Genomic DNA, 18121 nt, shown 5'->3' on the forward strand with positions numbered 1-18121 from the left:
ATTATGTTAAATTAGAAAATGATTTTCACAATATTACTGTTTTTACTGTATTTTTAATTAAATAAATAGCCTTAGTGAGCAGAAGACACTTCAAACCCAAACTTTTAAACAATAATTTTCAATGATATTTTGTTTAAAACTATATAGGAGCAAAAATACATCCACATGATCTGTATTAAAATGACTCAAATGTACCCAAATGTGTAAGTGAAATTAAAGATAAGACTCTTTGTCATCACAATACAAAACACACACTGCATTTTTAAAACAAGCATCCCTTTTATTACTGGTCACCTGTTTTACAAAAAAGGAAATATCAGTGTTAATGAAATTAGCAACAGTATAGAGTGTGATGGAAACAGATGAGGAGGATGCCTCTGTCTGAGCAGCACATTAACCCGTCTTTCACCATTAGATGCCCCTCATCACAACAGCCCCCCAGCAAAACAAATATTAAAATTCAGCACAATTAGTCAGGAAAAGCATTTATTGTTTAAACGGATCTCTTGCATGTGCCTCTGAGTTTACGGTTTCAAAACAAGAGCTGAAAACACATAGTGAAAGTCAGTAGATCCTAACAGTTATCTTTTATATTTAAACCAACACAAATATCCTCAATGTTCTTTATACGAAAGGATAAAAAAAAACTCTCTGGTCAAAGAGAGCAAACAAAAAGTAGTATTCAAAGTATTCGGACTGGAAAAGGGTCAAATGAAACATCAACGAGTCTAACAGTCTCGTCTATCGGATGCTTTTACTCTTTACGTCTACTGAATATGAGGAATGCCATGGTGGAGGGGTCGACACAGCATGAGAAAGGATCCGGTTCGCTGAGTGCAGGTCGTCGGGGTCCGTCAGCACCTTCTGGGAGAACGGGACCCCGGGCTGGAGTGTGTAAGGATCGTGGGTTGCTTTAACTGGAGATCACGCAATGGATCAGGTGTAGTAAACAGGGCTGGAATCTGACGGTGGGTTACTCTGGTTTGATGTCATGTGGCTTTATGAGAGCACACTGAAGCCTTCCTCCGTTTCATTACAGTTTATAATTAGAGTATAATTTATCCACCTGATCATCCTGAAAGAAAAAGAGAATAAGACGCACAGAATCAGAGAAACCGAATGCTCATTGAATTTACAGTAAATTCATTTTCTGACATGTCTCTTGAGTTTTAGCAGAACTACGCCCCCTCTGGCGACAAGTGAAACTGCTACCAGAGGTGTGCACCCTCATGGACCACACACACGCATGCTTGCACGAGCTGTTTATAACCAAAGGAGCATCAGCCGCACATATCTTTTGCTACAGTCATAATGTCTTCAGAGGTAATAAAGTTATAAATCTGCAAGTCATTTTAAATATATGAAAGGAATGGCATTTGAGTAAATTACACACTTACGTGTGATGGGAAAACGGCGGTAGTAGAAAACTTGTTTGTATATGTAATAATATTTTTAAGGACCCTACCCTTTCATGTCCCTTGGTAAGCTGTCTGTTGACAGACTGGAGTAGTTCCTGTAGTTCCTGTACTGTCTGATTCAACCCTGCAGTCATCTTCTCCTTACGGTCAAGCTCCTCCTAAGATCATGTCAAAAAAAAAAAAAAAAGTCAGGCAGACAGTTTTAAAATTTCACAATGACCACGCTTTCAAAATACATAACATCAAATCTGATTTTTATTCATATCTGACTTCACTTTTCTCAGCCATTTTGCAATAAACTAAGGCCGTGTGTCCACCAAAGTGTTTTTAGCCAGCTGAAAACGTTACACGCTTTGCAGAAAACGTCTAGCTGTGTAAGAGTTTTGGCAGTTTTTTCAGTTGAGACGTTTCGTTGCTATGATACAGAATAACCGCAGGACGCTTTACTTGTAACTGTTTTCGCAGATAATTTGTTTAATATTAAAAATGTATTTTTCATTTATTTTGTTCAGTTAGCTCTGCTGGTTGATGTCGTGGTACAGAAATAATGTTGTGACAGTTGGTCGGTGTGGTTTTAGCCCCGCCCCTCCTCCACTGTGATTGGACGGCTGGGTAAGAAGTGACAGTGATGAGCGCTGCGTTTTACTTTTACCCAAAGCTGAACATTCTTCAAATCTTGACGACCAGTAAAAAACGCTTTATCGTGAAAAAAACGCTCATGGTGTTTGAAAAACGTGGCGCTCCCATTGAAAACAATTGAATTAAAAAAATAAACGCTTTGGTGGACACACAGACTAATCAATGTACAGTTCTTCTGTATTCACTGACACTCAAAGGCAATGGTAAATTGCTATATTTTTATCAATTTAATTGAATTTCAGGTTTAAATACCTGTCTTTTCCCAGGTATAAATAATCTTTACAGTTTATTTTTTATATAAATACTTTCTAATTGAATACAGCTATTATATTCTTCTTTTTAAAATGAACTCTGAAGTCTGTTCTCCTCAATACCTCACACAGGTGTAGTTCATCACACTGACATAGTTAGGATAACCCTGTCCCTACAATCTGTGGTCTTTATGTTAAACAGTATATAGTTTTGTCATCATTTAAAAGCTAACACAGTTCTCACCGTTTGCGTGAGGCTACTGGTCTCTATCAGGTCAGCTTGGTCTGCTTCTTTAACAATCTCTGCCTGAATCCGTTCCAGAGACAGCTGGGCCTGAAAGGAAATAACTTGATAGCAAACAAGCTTCTTAACCATTTAATTGACAGAAAGATCCTTGTGCATCAAGCTTTACCTTATAAAGGTCTCCAGCCACTTTCTGACGCTCCGCCTCCTCGGTCTCGAGCCTACACAACGTCTCGGTCAGCTGAGTCTTAAGCTGAATAAAACCCAAGTCAAAAATCACTTCACTGACATAAGTCAAAGATGGAGCTTGTAAAGGGAAAGTTCACCTAAAAATCAATTATTCACCAACGCATGCATTTTATCATGTGATTGTGCTCAGCCAATAATGAACCAGCGTTCTGCTGTAAAAACCGAAGAGCTGTACTTTGTGAATAGCCCAACAAAGTAAATGGCAGGGAAGAGAGAGGAGTTTGTTGAATAAAGTCGTTATTTTTGGGGTTTTTTGCGCACAAAAAGTTCTCGTCGCTTGATAAACTTAAGGTGGAGCCACTGTAGTCACTCGGACTATTTTAACGATGTCTTTACTAACTTTCTGGGCCGTCAGATGCAATTACCTTGCAGCCTATGAAGGAGTGATCCAGCTCTCAGATTTCATTAAAGTATCTTATTTTGTGTTCTGAAGATGAACGAAAGTCTAACGGGGTTGGAACAACATGAGGCGAGTAATTACTGACAGAATTTTCATTTTTGGGTGAACAATCCCTTTAAGAAATGCGGTCAACTGTGTAGAAAGTGTGAGGAAACTAATTCAATTTTTCTCTAACACATGAATGTTTGTATTTAAGTTTTGGTTATAACTCTCTAATAGCTTATTCAAGTGTCGGCTGAACAAGAAATGGACATTTAAATTGTGTAAATGTAAGTTTCCTTTACAAATGGGTGAAGCAGGTGATGTTGAAATGTCAAAAACACACAAACACTGAGGATTTGACACTAGTTCAGAGAATAAAAGGTTACAATAAGAACAGACAATGGACATTCGTACACTACTATAAAAATAACAACAAAAAACCCACCCAACTACGCACAGTTCAAAAGTTTACGGTCGATATGATTATTAAATTTCTTTACACATACTTTTGCTCACCGTAGCTGCATTTATTTAATCAAAAATACAGTAAAACAATAATATTGAGAAATATTGCTATATTTAAAGTTACTGTATTTTAATAATCGAATTTTCAGCAGTCTTCATGACGCCAGTGTCACATGATTTTTCGCCAGTGTTTTTTGATTTACTGCTCAAGAAACATTTCTTATCATTATCAATGTTGAAGACAGTTCTGCTTAATATTTTGTGGAAACTGCTACATTTGATCAGGTTTCTTTGAAGGGAAAGTTCAAAAGAAAAGCACTTGCTTTAAATATATTTTTCTGTAACTGTAATCATCTTTGCTGTCACTTTTGATCAATTTAATGCACATCATTGCTGAATAAAAATATTAAAATAATCTTGTTGACCCCAAACTTTTGAACAGTAGTGTATGTAACAGACAAGAGCTGAGCTGTTAGAAATGTGTGTCTGTGTGCCTGCAGGACCAAGTTTTAAGCAAAGCTGGCAGTAAGTCAAACTGTGACAGCAGAGTAAGGTTTTAGATGACAGATTAACACATAATCTTGGCAAGGTGCATCTGTCATCTCTAATGTTTCATATGATAGGGACTTCATCTTTTTTTTAAAGAATGACATTTATTGTTAAATCATTTTTGAAGCCATACTGACACATGACAGTGTCATCGTTGGGTTCCTTTAAGAATTCGAATTCACAGCAGAATAAATTAAGAAATTAGAGATGACAGATAGCAACTCCTTGCCGTAAAATTCCAGTCTCTTGAATCAAGTGCCCCCACCCATGTGAGCTCAAGAGCAGAAAGGGAAAGCTACTTCAGTTTAACCATGAGGACAGCTTACCAAATTCAACTCCTCATTCTGCCTGACGGCCTCTGTGTACGAGCCGTCGAATTTGCTTTGCAACTCGGTCAAGAGATCTTTGAGCTGCAATGAAGTTTGAGATATTTGAGGAATGAGCGGGACTGAAAAGCTGGGAGGGGTGGTTCGGAGAATGGTGTCTGGATTTGATACAAGTAATTTAGGACTTTTCCAGTTTTCTAACGTTCTACTGAGCAATTGAAAAGCTGTGTTTGGTGAACGGGTTGTAGGTCTATCCTACAGATTTACAAGATCGTCACATGTAGGACATGTTCCTGGAGAAACAGCCATGTGAGTTTAACGGGACGTCACAACTGGAGGGCCATACCAGGTTTTCCTCTTTACCTGCCAGTTATTGTAGTACCACATATACAAGACAGAGATATTTAAAGACCAAACTCAGTATTACTCCTAAAGCTTTGTTCACACTACATGATTTTGATGGAAAAAAAAAAAAAAAAAAATCAATTAATCGGGTGCTGTATATGGATCACTACTGCTCAACTTTTAAACTTTTATTTACAAATATATATCCATTTCACAAGATGTAAACACTGGTCCAGAAGCACTTCCTGTTTCAGTTTTTTAACACTACATAAAAGCTGGGATAAAATGCAACCAACAGAACATTTAAAACTGAATCAAAAAGTTAAACAAACATCTTTAAGATGTTTTCTTTACATGTGAAATAAAGAAAACTTCTGGACCAGTGTTGTTTACATCTTGTGAAATGGTCTATAGCTTGAAACGGATGATTGACAGGCTTGTGCTGCAGTTCTATGGATGTTTTACCCTCCAGGGCTCCACGGCAGTCATGTGACCAAAAACTATGAATTGATTACCAGAGAACAGAATTTTAAATCCCTTACAATTAAAGTAAATGTGGCAATGTTAAAACCCTCTACTTCAAAGGAAGGAACAAGTCGATTTTATTTCCTCTGGTTATCGACAGCGTGCCATAAATGCATAGAGCTTAATGTCAATTGAACCCGGAACATTCCTTTAAGACGGTTCTATCCTCAGTCCAAACAATAAAAGAGCATTGGGAAGTTCATGTGAAGCATGTCATAAATTCATTTATCGCTGATAGCTGCTACAGTTTGAACAGAGGATAGATAAGTAGACGCCAACCTTGAAAGCTATAAACAGATTTTAGTTAAGCTGCCAAAACCCAACATGTTAGACATTTAAAAACGACAACCACAAACTAAAACAGAAAAAGAACGAGAGACAGAAGTATAAGCATGCATGAGGCTTTGATTTAGTCTTACCTCTTTGACCTCTGACACGTAGGTGGCGCTCTCGCGCGCCGCTCTCTCCACTTCAGCCTCCAGCTGCTGTTTGGCTCTCTTTAGCTACAATATATACATTGCAAAGCAGTATTCAAATGCATATTCTTCAGCTTAGAGCTATTTTGTTTCTCAAATTTATGTGTAAATCATAGTGTGTTGCAGAGCTGATAAAGAGCAGGATCAAACCAAAGCAAACTCACACTCTCCACATCTCCATCTGAGCTCAGTCTGTCCACTTCCTGTTCCAGTGCAACTACCCTCTGAGTCATCTAAACACAGAGAATAACAGCTTTATTTTGCAGTCGAACTGGGTGAATCTCAGAAAAAACACTAGGTAACATGCTCCAGAAGCACACACAAATACATTTGTATTTTTAATATTACTTTAATGATAATTAAGCACATTTCACTCCAAATTGCCATTACTATAATGTATGTGTTTGGATAATTGTTTGTTTTGTAAATCATATTCTAAGTGGTTATTTACTTGATAATACAAAGGATTTCTTTACTGTACCGCTACTACTAAACTAAAATTCTAATAACAGTAATACATAATACGTTTTAAAATTTAAATATAATATGCTACCATTCAAAAGTTTGGGGTCAGTAAGATTAAGAAAGAAATTAATACATTTATTCAGCAAGTATGAATTTAATTGATCAAAAGTGACAGAAAAGACAATGTTAAAAAGATGTAGATTTTTGAAAAAAGCACACAACTGTTTTTCCCATTGATAATAATATGAAATATTTCTTGAGCACCAAATCAGCACATTAGAATGATTTCTGAAGGATCACGTGACACTGAAGAGTGAAGTAATGATGCTGAAAATTCAGCTGTCATCACATTAATAAATTACATTACACAGAAATAATAATATTTCATATATTTCACAATATTGCTGTTTCTTCTGTATTTTTGATCAATTAAATGCAGCTTTGGTGAGCATAAGAAAACAAAATATCGTACCGACCCAAACATTTGAACTGTAGTGTTTTACAGAAACAACATAGTATAATAAGATATATATAAATGTAAAGTGCATCAATTTCTGAATGTATTAACTGATTTACTAAAATAATACTTTTAAAAATGATGCATTGCAAGATTTAGTAAAGAACCATAATTAGATTACATTATTAAACCTGACTATTAATTGTCTAAGGACTGGTGTAGTAGATGAAGAAAACTGAAAGCAGACTCAGCGGATAAACCGCGGATTGGGCGGATGACGTGACGAAATTTTTTTTTTTAAATTAAATTCGAGTGGTTGAACCAATCAAATGAAAAATATATACATTGTTAAATATTGTTATCAGACTATGCCTACATCCAAAAAAAAAAAAAGAAAAAAAAGTCGAGAACACTTTGAAATAGTCACATTTTCATCAGGCAGCTAGTCGATGAAATTTATTTTCAGAGATGGCGAAAGAGGTACGTGACAAACTCAAAAAAGGAGAATTAAAAACAAAGGAAATAGAAGGTCAGATAAGTGTTGCCTGGAATAAGTTTTACAGAGTGGTAAATCTGGATGACACCAGGCAGTGCAGGCTATGTAATTTGCGAAAACTTGCGAAGCAGTTTATGTTCATGACAGCCACAAGACGGGTACGTCTAATATGCTGCATCACAAGTGTGCTGCTAAACCTCAAACCTCCACGAACACCTTGACAAGTTTCGTCCGTTATGCCGAGTTCAGACTGCATGATTTTAGCCACGATTTTGGCTCGCCGACAGGTTTTGAGAAATCGCCGACAAATGCCCGAAATCAAAGGCAAATCGGCGCTCGTTCACGCGAGTGACAATCACACAGTGTGAATGAACAAAGACGCGATCTGAGAGAATCACCGACGAGTCGCCGACGCCCGTGAGATATTTGGCATGCTAAATATCTGGACCTGTCGGCGATTCAAAATCCTGCTGTGTGAAAAGTGTTTTGACTGAAAACTACATCGGCGATCACCGGCAGCCAGTGAGAGAGCAAGATACAGAGCAGCAGGGAGTTCGGGGAGGAGTTATAGATCACATATCCACATGATATGGCATTGTTTCAACAAAAAAAGCTTCTTCTTGGTCTATTTGGACACAATAAATGGAAGAAAAATTAGTAGAAATTTGGCAGGAGCACTCGTGTCTGTTTCACCAGCTGTACCACAACAGGGTCGAAAAAAAAAGTCTCACGTGAGAACTCCGGTCTTGCACTTGTGGTGTCTCGCGTTGTTTCCTTTTCATATCTCATGCGTGTTTGTTGTGAAATGTAGTTTGCGTGCAGCATGCTAGACAGAGTCTGTCGGCGATTTTTCTAAAGTCATGCAGTGTGAAACCTTCTGTCGCCGATCCATCGTCCAGTGTGAACACAGCAGCGACTGAATGCTGGCCAAGATAGTCATGCAGTGTGAAAAGAGCAGCGACCTGACTACTTTGAAAATCGTGCAGTCTGAAAGAGCCATTAATTTAGGCAAACTTAGTTTTTTTTTAATCCCTGCGCGCCGATCGGAGACGGAGTTCAGTGCTGATATTCTGAGAGCTTTCTAGTCTCGCGGCTGTCATCAGTATCGCCTCAATCAAAATTGGTCAAAAACGTTGTTGCGGATGGATGATGAGTTTTGTGATGCGGTTGCGGATGAAATAATAGCCCATCCACGCATCTCTAGTGTGTGTGTTTTTACAAACCTCTTTGAAATCAGCCTGTGACTGCTCCAGCTTCCCCCTCCAGCGCGTCTCCTCCAGCTCCACGCTGCTCTGTAGCCGCTGCAGGATCCCCTCCTGTGACCCAACACCAAAAACCCCTCCACATAAACACCACTGTACAACCCTGAGTCCACCCATTTTAGATTTTAAAATTGCAGACCGATGCCATGAACAACTCACCGTCTCTGCTAGCACTTTCTTGTACGTCTCGCAATCTTTCTGTAGAACTTTCTGAGCCTCTTCAGCCTCCTTCAACTTTTCTGCTAAAACCTGCCCAGAAAAAACAAACCATGAAGTCTTCATCGAGAGCTTCAAATGTTTATCCACTTGATAGTTTCATGCGCTTTTAGTATTTACTAGTGTTCGTTCTAAATGGTCCTGTCGTCTGCTGTGTTCAGACTGTAGTTTTGTTTTAGGTTTGCTACATTCAGGAAGTGTACTTTCTTGAAGCAAATAAAATTAAGATTTCATATTGACTGCTTGTATTCATTGATGAATATGTCAGTCCCTCCAGAAAAACGCGATTATGCGATCGCTGAATTCAATGCAAAATCAGCCAAAGTCCGCATATTTATGCGGGGGCCGCATTTTTTCAAATACGCCACACTTTCGCCGCATAAATTGCCGATTTCCGTGCAAAATATGTGGGGTTTGCATAATTTCATAATCCTCGCATTGTCGTTGCAAAAAAAAAAGTCACATGTATCTTAGCAGAAAGTTGAAAAATGTGCGTTTGCTTCACACAAGAGCAGCCATTTCCCCCTGTTTCCATGGGAACGTTATGAAGTGACGCAATTACGCGACGCCAGACAGACTCACGGAGGGGATTGACATCTCACAAATCGAACTCGTATAACTGTCCGTCACACGTTCTACCGTCACATCGTTACTTAATAAACAACATAAGATAAAAGACGTAGCATCAAACAGAAATTACACGCACACATGGGGTGTTTGAGGCGCACATAGAACACTGAGAGAGTTCAACAGGGAGCGCGCAGCTCTTAAAGGGGCCACACCTTATTTACACTCGTTACAGTCTGAAATAAAACAAGATGAGAAATTAAGTATTCCCAGCACTTTCTATGATGTAGTACGCTTGTTTATCAAAGGAAGTAATAAGAAATGACTCTTACATTAGAACAGGATGTTGGGGGAATCACTTTTTTTCTCTTTTTTATCAAACCGCAATTTTTGCAAGTTCCCTCAATTTTTGCAAATTCCTGCAATTTCATCCCATAAAATTTCATAAATATCCCGCATATTATTTCCATCACATTTTTAAAGAAAACGGGCCACGTAATCAAGGATTTTTGCCCGCAACAATCACAAAAAAACTCCGCGTTTTTCTGGAAGGACTGAATACTATTATGGTAAATTTTATATATAAATCGCACATTTTTTCACAAATTTTTGGAAATTACGACCACAAAATCAGTCATTTTGATCGCAAAAATCACACAAAAAAATCGTGAAATCCTGGAGGGACTGATATGTAGGCATGTGCAGTAATATTGAAAAGTGAGCATTGTGATATCGAATCGAATTGTTGACATTATAATCGTAATCGAATTGAATCGTGAGACCAGTGACGATTCAGATCCAAATCTCTGGATGATTTTAATGCATCTATACCTGGGAGTCTCCAGGCCCCGAGGCATGGACAGAAGACACCTCTCCAGCCGAACTCGCTCTCATGGACGTCTCAAACGTCTCCAGCCACTGCTGGTGGTTCTGCACAATCACAATGTCAACATGCATTAGAGGATTCTGAATGATCTCAGTAAAAAAGATCTTTGCTGTGCATGTGTGTGTGGTGTGTTATGGCACCTGGTTGGTGGGCAGTGGCACGTGTGGCAGGAGTCTGTGCAGCAACGCTCTGCAATCCGCCTCCGCTGACTCAAGCAGCTTCTGCTGCTCCTGTGCAAACACACAGACCAAACACTCCATCAATCAAACGGCTTACATGATCGAATTACACTTCAATTAAAAATCACTCCATAATCCCCACCACAAGTGCGCAGATCAGTAGAAAACCAGTGGTGCTCCCCAGAGTCCCCACCAAAGAGAAAGACTTTCTCAATTTACTCACCTCCACTAAAAGCCATTATCTGAAATGTAACCACTCACATACATATATGCACACAAATTATACTATTTTGTCCTGGATAGTATCCTAAACCAATCCCAGACTAAATTAAGTTATATCTTATTGGTCAGTGAATTTTAAAAATCAATGTAAACAATCAAATGAAAAAAACAAAAACAAACAAAGCTGTAGTCAAATGAATATTTGCTTGGTGTATCCAGGTCCACTTTTTGTTCTAAACCTCTATTTTCTATACACATACGAATAAAATCAACTACTAATCTTCTAATGTTATTTAAGGCAATTGTAACTCTCTATACATACAACAAAACATTACTATTTCACCAAGACAAAGGAAACAAAGCCTTTAAAGTCGTGTTGCATTCTGAAAACATCCTGGATTATATATACACTGGAAACATCCTAAATTTTATTTATAGATAAGAAAAATAGGATATTTAAAGGGATAACTCAGCCACAAAATTAAAATTGTCATTTACTCAACCGCATGTTCGTTCTCCTGCAAAACACAAAAGAAGATTTTCTGAAGACCAAACAGTTTTGGCAACCACTGGCTATTCTGTCATTTACTAAACCTCCTCTCTTTCCTAACCTTATGACTTTGTGAAACATAAACAATATTTTGAGATTATTATTTTTTTTTTTTTGGCGATAGAATGGAAATCAGTCGCTGCCAAAATGGTTTGGTTACCAACAGTCTTCAAAAAAAAAAAAAAAAAAAAGTGCTCCACAGAAGAACGAACAACATGAGTGTGAGTAAATGATGACAATTTTCATTTTTTGGGGGGTGAACTATCCTCCCTTTGAGAACAAAAGGAACCGATTGGATTGCGATTAGTCAGCTTTAGCTACCAGAATGAATCCAGATTGAATAAAATTGCTAAAACATTGACTACCGAGCTATCACGTTTTGATTAAACATGTAAACAATTCACCAGTGCACGTTATTCAAAAATAAAGAATTGGCTTTTTTTTTTCAGAAGATCTTGAACGTGCATTAATGAAAGAAAAAGTCAAAATTTGTATTGCAGGTTGGCTTTAAAGACCAAATAATAAACTACTTTTGTATTATTTTTAGCCTGAACTGAAGCGATCCACAGAAGTGTGGCGAATGCTGAGTTTGTACAGCAGGTGCAGGCCTGTGATCCGTACAGCTGGAGATGACTAAGAGCAGATGTCCACAAACCGGACAGTTCCCGCTTGACTGACAGCGGCCGAGCAACAGTAGAATTACTCATGATGTAAGCAAGGCTGGTTTATAGCTTCAGGACCGTTTATAGAGCCACTGGTTTCTCTATGCTGTGACGTAGAGGTCAACTTAAATGGCTCGCTACATTTAGATGACCGACCAACCCAGTAGGAGACGTCAAGCTAAAGGGGCAGGAGTTTCTGATTACTGATTGGTCTACACACCTGGCAGGAGGAGAAAAATGGTGAAACCATAAACGGTGTTGGGAAAGGGGAAAAACTGGATGGATGCAAACCAACTAATGGAGAACAAGATGTACATCTTCGAGATTTAATCATTTTCTTACTGATTTTGCTGTTGTCATATCATAAATAGTTATTTTAATAGATTGTGATCAGATATAAATTGGTGGAATCAGGTGCTGATCAGCATGCCTGAAAAGAAGAAATCAATGGATGTCAAGATGTCATTAATGGATGATCAAATGAAACGTTGGGCATAAAATGATTCCTAATCTAATAAAATGAACGATTAAATAAATAAAAATAGCTGCAGACTCATTTCAGGTGTCTTGTTTAAAACTATTATATAAACACACACACACACACACACTGGAGAATTAAAAAAAACAAACAAACAGCAAGATCCAGCCAAAATTTCTGGGCAAATTTCAAAGCTATTCGATTGGTACAGCTCTCAGCATTCAACATAGCGCATTAGTAGCATGCGGCTGAGCAGTTCAGAGTTATGAAATGAGTATGCAGCCAGTCATGAGGAAGTTAATTAGGAATGAGAACCTCACTGGTCAATAAATGGCTTATTGGAGATGCTTTGATTTGACTCTAGAGTGAAGTAGTTTGGGAGTTGTGGTGCGAACCTTGGCGCTCTTGGTGAGTTTTCCCTGAAGTATGGTCTCGGTGGCTGACAGCGCCTCCATAGCGCTCCAGTTTTTCTCCCGTAGCTCCTAGTCAGTTTCAGAGAAACACCACTTTCAGTTCAGCCTAAACTCTTGCCAAACAAATGATTGTCCCATTCATGTATAGAACCATGTGTACAGTTCCAAGACCCAACCAAGGTACTTCCATGTACCGCTGATTTACATAGACATTCAAAGACCACAACAGCGAGCAACGGCCTAGCCATTTTGAATGGTTTATGAATGTTAATAAACAGTTTAGATTCCCTAACAGTGAGGAAAATCGTCACAGGGGAAAAAGAAAATGAGCCATGAAGAACGTTTAGCTAAAAAGCGGTGGAAAATGCAGGATTATTTAAACTGATAACATTATATCATATCCAAAATAATAAATATCTAAATAAAATTAAACAAAGTATTGAGCTGATGTACACAAGTCTTTCTAGACCATCTAAACCAGTGGTTCTCAACTTTACCAGTTGGTCATGATTTACTGGATACGGATTCTTACTCTATTTCCATTTTTAGATCAATGCACGACTACTGTAGGACAATATTTATTCATGAAATGTATAAAAATGCCCATGGAGACTTATCAATTTACATAACTTTTTCCTCATATCAAGACATTGTAAACCCTGATTCTTCAAAGGGAAAAAAAGTTGTTAAGATGAGTTCAGTTGTTTCAGCTTATTTTAATACTTATTTTGTTTTAAGAGTCCCCTTTGAAGTTTGCTAAGGCCTGTGGTTGAGAAGGACTGACTTCCCAATTATTCTCAATGTTTTTCATTCATACTGATATCAGCTTTGGTGTGGAATTTCGTGTGTAATTTTGTTTGCGTGGCCGATATGCTACGTCACTTACTGACACCTACTGGTGTGGACGTAGCTTCACAAAAGCCAAAGTTGCCGATTTCAGAATAGCCTATTAGCTGATCAATTTCTTTCTTCAACAAAAAGTGTCTGACAATGTATCAAGATAAAGTAAATATTATTCAGCGTGACATGGCTGCCTCTATGATGGAGGATCACCCTTATGTAAAATCTTTTTTTAGGTCACTGGCATTAAAATTTTTTGTGAGTGTACTGTATTTTCCAGGGTAAAAAACACAAAGATAGGAGAATAAAAAGTTGCATCGGTGTATGAGTTGTATTTTCTTGTAACGCTGACCAACATTTAGTCATTTACTGAAAAAAAAAAAAGCCCAAAAAAGACAGATGGTGGAATACTGCAAAAATCAGGTGAGCTGAGACATCGATTGCAATGCCTAGCAATGCTAGGATTGATGTGCTATCTGTGTGTATATTTATGTGTATTTTGTGCACTTGACATTCACAAAACGCTGTTTCTGACTGATTATGACCTTCTGGAAAATACTCCACACTTTAGTTTACATTTTAAATAATATAAACAAATATTATGTATATTTTAAATATTTGACACATTTTCAAAAGTATTTTTAATTTATTATGGGGTTAAGTTTACACAGTGCACATCTCTGATGCAGAAACTGGACCTATTTTACTTTCCAGATCACAAACGCAGTTCCAACAAGGTTCAGGGATGCACAGGATCTGCCATTCAAATTAAAAGTCACCTGTTTTACATACTCAATAGCATGTGCATTAGATAAGAAAAGCTAAAGCTCTTCTACTGGAGCTGCGCAGCAAAAAAAAACAACCTCATTCAACTTACGTTGTTCTTCTTGCGGTGAAGCTCCACCGATTCCCTCAACTCAAGCAGTTCTTCCTGAAGTTCAGAGAGCCGCTTGTCCTTCTCTGACAGCCTGAGGACAGACACAGAACAGGATGTGTGTATTATGTCATTGTGATGAGCTTTTAATATACTAGAACATATATCATAACTAAAAGAATGCAACTTACGCTGTTAATAATTCCTGGCTGGGAGATGCTGAAACGGTTTGCTTTGGGGGAAAAAAAGACATGAATATATCAATGCAAAATTAAAATCAAAATGTCAGCAAAGTTACTTTACATGAACAGGTTGTTATAGTCGTTTCTGTGGCATGTGTTATGCATTTCCCATCATTCTCACCTGTTGCTGTTGCACTTCCTTCTCCAATTCTCTCTGCAGTCTCTCAACATCCTGATCCTTAGCCGTTAACCTATGATATACATAAAGTATGCATTGTTGATCTGTCAGGGTTATATCCAGTGATTACAATATATTAAATAATTCAACACCAATATTTTTCTTGGAAAAGAAGAAAACATGTTTCAGATAATAGGCTATTATTGGCATCACAATTTCAGCAAAAAAGTTTTGTAAAATGTATATTCTCAAGTGTTTTAACTGTATTTTTCGTATTAGCAAACGACTAATGGAACTGAACTAATGGAAGTCTCTACTAGGGATTGGCAATAGGCATTTGATATTGAAATGTATCATGGAAGTAATTTCATACCATTAATAGGGAAGATAATACATTCTACATGTTTTTAAATCTTGAGAATGAATGTAAACTTGTTTGTTTATAAGCAAACACAACAGAATAAGCTACCTTTAAATATTGGGCCCCATGAAATCTACTACATTTCAGAAACTGCTTTACGTTTGATTTTTTCTTGATTCGATATTTTAATAGAAATTTAAAATCACTAAAATGGCATCTTATGAAATGCATTTATTAAACGTTTATGCATGCATGCATGCACACATATATACACACAAATGTATATAGATATATAACACACATGAGAGGAGAGACACATACTGAGCATGAAGCTCCTGCAGTTTGGCGCTCAAGTCTGAGTTTGACTCCTGAGTTTCTCTGCTCTTCAGCTCACCAAGTTCAGTGTTTAGAGTCTCGACCTGCTGTTGTAGATCCTGTGGACAAATTTGCATGTCTTTTATCCATCATACAAATAGATGAGCACAGACTGCAACAATGAAGCTTCTAGATGAACAGACTTACTTCTATTGCCTTCTTTCTCTCTGATTCTTTGTCCATTGCTGACTGTAAACTTCCCTCAACTGAACTAATTTTTTCATCCTTCTCTTGAATCCTGATAGAAACAGAAAGTTGACATTTTATCACTCAGGAAATAGTTGAGTGTTGATGAATCACTTAATAATCTCTAGTTGTGACTATGTAACTTACTTTTGCTGTAGCTCTTCTAGAGCCTTTTCTGACAATGTCTGGAAAAATGTATGAAACGGGAAGAAATTGAGTGGGCAGCTTTGGCAGGCATTTAACACAGAACGACTCTTTCTTCCACATACAATGTCTTTGTGTGGCTCGCTACCTGTTCTGTGGACTGTTTCTGTACTGCCTCCAGTTGCCGTTTCAAACCTTCATACTCACTAATGACCGCCTGTAAAAACACAAAAAAAAAAACCATTAAAAAGGTACATTCAATACAACAAATTTAAATTGATAATTTAACAGCAGATAAATGAGAATTTACAGTGATTTAGCTTATTTAAAAAAAAAAATTAATAATAATAATTATATATATATATATATGTCTTGTTCACCTTTAGTTCCTCTTCCTTATTGGCCACCTGAATGAGACTGGACTCCAGTAAAGTCTCCACCGTTCTAATCTTCTCATCTCGGTGCTGAAGGCTAAGGACACATATAAGACAAACATTTATTAATAATCTTTAATAAACAATGTGTAGCCACTTATATACTTGATTAATGCTTAAATTTTAGTCCAATCTCCACTCAAAGTTGTGCGCTCGTGTTACTTAGAAATGCTAAATAAACTTATTTCAGCTCTGAATTATACTTTCATTATGAATCTCCATTTCATTTCACAAGTGTGTCTATAAAAACAAAATCCATGATGTGGATTTTCATATGCTAATTTTCATATTGCATTCTACTTTATGTCTTTTAGTTTAGATAACCTTGAAATAACACAAAGTAATCATACAAACAATAGCAAAGAAAATAAATGAAATGACAGAAAATAAATGTAATTGTTGATACAGATGGCCATCAAACATGGGTAATTTATAAAACTATTGTTTCCCAAAAATCAATTACTGATGTTAATTTTTAATTTGGCCATAGCGTGAAAATAACTGGACTGGTATTGGCCAGAATTGTATTTTAAATACAGCACTAGTGTGCACTATATACTGTTAATAACCATCTGCTTATCAATGCACTCACCCCTGCTGAAGCTGATCCACAGACACAACCTGGGGAAAGAGAAGATATGACATGTGCGTTAAAGTTTGCATGTAAAAGTGGATTCGTGAAAAGAAAAGCAATTGAAGTCCAACCTGCTCAGAAATCTGTGCCTGCAGATTCTGGAGCTCAGCCTTCAATGTCAGATTCTCATTGTGCATGGCCTGCAGAGAGCAGAGAGAGCCACAGGTTTATTACACAGCGGAAATCAAACTTCAGTTAAACCGGTGTGAGCTAAAACAATGCTGGTGACACTTGCCTGCATGTTGGTCTCCCTGCTGGCGCCGCTGCTCCTCTCAGCATTGAGAGAATCTTCTAGGCTCTTTCTCTGCAGCTCTTTTTCAGCCAGCCTAATGAGAGACACATGCAGGATAATGTATACTGAGGTTTAAGACAGCTGACCACCTTAAACAGTGTCCCAACCATGTGAGGTGTGATAAAGCAGCAAGTAATAAGTTTTGGCATCTAATTGGTCCTAATACCACTCCCCATAGCTGTGTAATAAACATCAAATACTGTACGGTCTCATAAGCTGTGGGTTCAATGCTCAATGTTCAATGAAAAAAAACTGTGTTTCTGCTATGCAACCCAACTTGTTAAAATCGGTGGCAAAATATACATGAACTGCTTCCATGAAACAGGCCTCTATGCGAAACTAAAAAAACAAGTAAGCTTTGAGGCGATCACTTACAGTTTTTGAAGCTCATCGAAATGTGATGCTGTCGTAGCCTAAAAGAAAAAACGAAACGACTCAAACATTAATGTCCACCAACAAGCAGAGACAGTTTCACTCTCATCCACTAGTCCACACACATACCTGAGCATTGAGCTGAGACTGAAGATTATCAATCTGAACTTTCATCGTTTTGTTTTCATTAAGAAGATCCTGGAAACAACAATATTGTGTGTTGATCAGCAGCGATACACCATGCAGACGTGCTTCTGTTGCGTTTGAGGTGTACGGTGTCTTGTAAGACGTACCTGGACCTGTTCCTGTAGCTGGTCGTCAGGTTGCATGGAGTGCTTCGCTGCCTCCAGCAGTTGCCTGACCTTCTGCTCCAGCTGCATGACCTTCTGCTGCTCTTGCTCCTTGAAGAAGAGCGAGTCTTTCAAGCTGCTGTGGAGATTCTGGATCTCCTTGCTTTTAGTGGTCATCTCGCTCTCCACAGCCATCAGCTTATTCTGCAGCTCTGAGATGGACACAGGAGAAACGTG

At 37.8% G+C, this 18121-nt stretch overlaps 1 protein-coding gene across 5 annotated transcripts in view; it reads right to left on the reverse strand.

Annotated features, from left to right (window-relative positions):
- Positions 1 to 259: 259 nt before the first annotated feature.
- Positions 260 to 18121, reverse strand: part of ktn1 (kinectin 1) — a 35382-nt gene continuing 17520 nt past the window's right edge. For 3 of the 5 annotated variants that reach the window (XM_089120536.1, XM_039666685.2, XM_039666679.2), the window contains exons 11-36: positions 17888 to 18096; positions 17724 to 17792; positions 17598 to 17635; positions 17166 to 17256; positions 17002 to 17070; positions 16889 to 16917; positions 16243 to 16333; positions 16011 to 16079; positions 15866 to 15903; positions 15680 to 15770; positions 15479 to 15591; positions 14800 to 14869; positions 14628 to 14668; positions 14440 to 14530; positions 12705 to 12791; positions 10359 to 10448; positions 10164 to 10262; positions 8709 to 8798; positions 8511 to 8603; positions 6034 to 6102; positions 5813 to 5896; positions 4524 to 4607; positions 2722 to 2805; positions 2553 to 2642; positions 1466 to 1576; positions 260 to 1075 (exon numbers count right to left, since the gene is read on the reverse strand). In XM_089120536.1, coding sequence (XP_088976662.1) covers positions 1034 to 1075; positions 1466 to 1576; positions 2553 to 2642; positions 2722 to 2805; positions 4524 to 4607; positions 5813 to 5896; positions 6034 to 6102; positions 8511 to 8603; positions 8709 to 8798; positions 10164 to 10262; positions 10359 to 10448; positions 12705 to 12791; positions 14440 to 14530; positions 14628 to 14668; positions 14800 to 14869; positions 15479 to 15591; positions 15680 to 15770; positions 15866 to 15903; positions 16011 to 16079; positions 16243 to 16333; positions 16889 to 16917; positions 17002 to 17070; positions 17166 to 17256; positions 17598 to 17635; positions 17724 to 17792; positions 17888 to 18096 — 2132 coding nt within the window. In that variant the 3' untranslated portion in view covers positions 260 to 1033. The remainder of the gene's footprint in view (positions 1076 to 1465; positions 1577 to 2552; positions 2643 to 2721; positions 2806 to 4523; positions 4608 to 5812; positions 5897 to 6033; positions 6103 to 8510; positions 8604 to 8708; positions 8799 to 10163; positions 10263 to 10358; positions 10449 to 12704; positions 12792 to 14439; positions 14531 to 14627; positions 14669 to 14799; positions 14870 to 15478; positions 15592 to 15679; positions 15771 to 15865; positions 15904 to 16010; positions 16080 to 16242; positions 16334 to 16888; positions 16918 to 17001; positions 17071 to 17165; positions 17257 to 17597; positions 17636 to 17723; positions 17793 to 17887; positions 18097 to 18121) is intronic. The other 2 variants (XM_039666701.2, XM_039666693.2) reach the window with 2 other exon arrangements.

Source organism: Pimephales promelas, chromosome 15 (genome assembly GCF_988280905.1).
Source record: "Pimephales promelas chromosome 15, fPimPro1.hap1.1, whole genome shotgun sequence".
Lineage (NCBI taxonomy): Eukaryota > Metazoa > Chordata > Actinopteri > Cypriniformes > Leuciscidae > Pimephales > Pimephales promelas.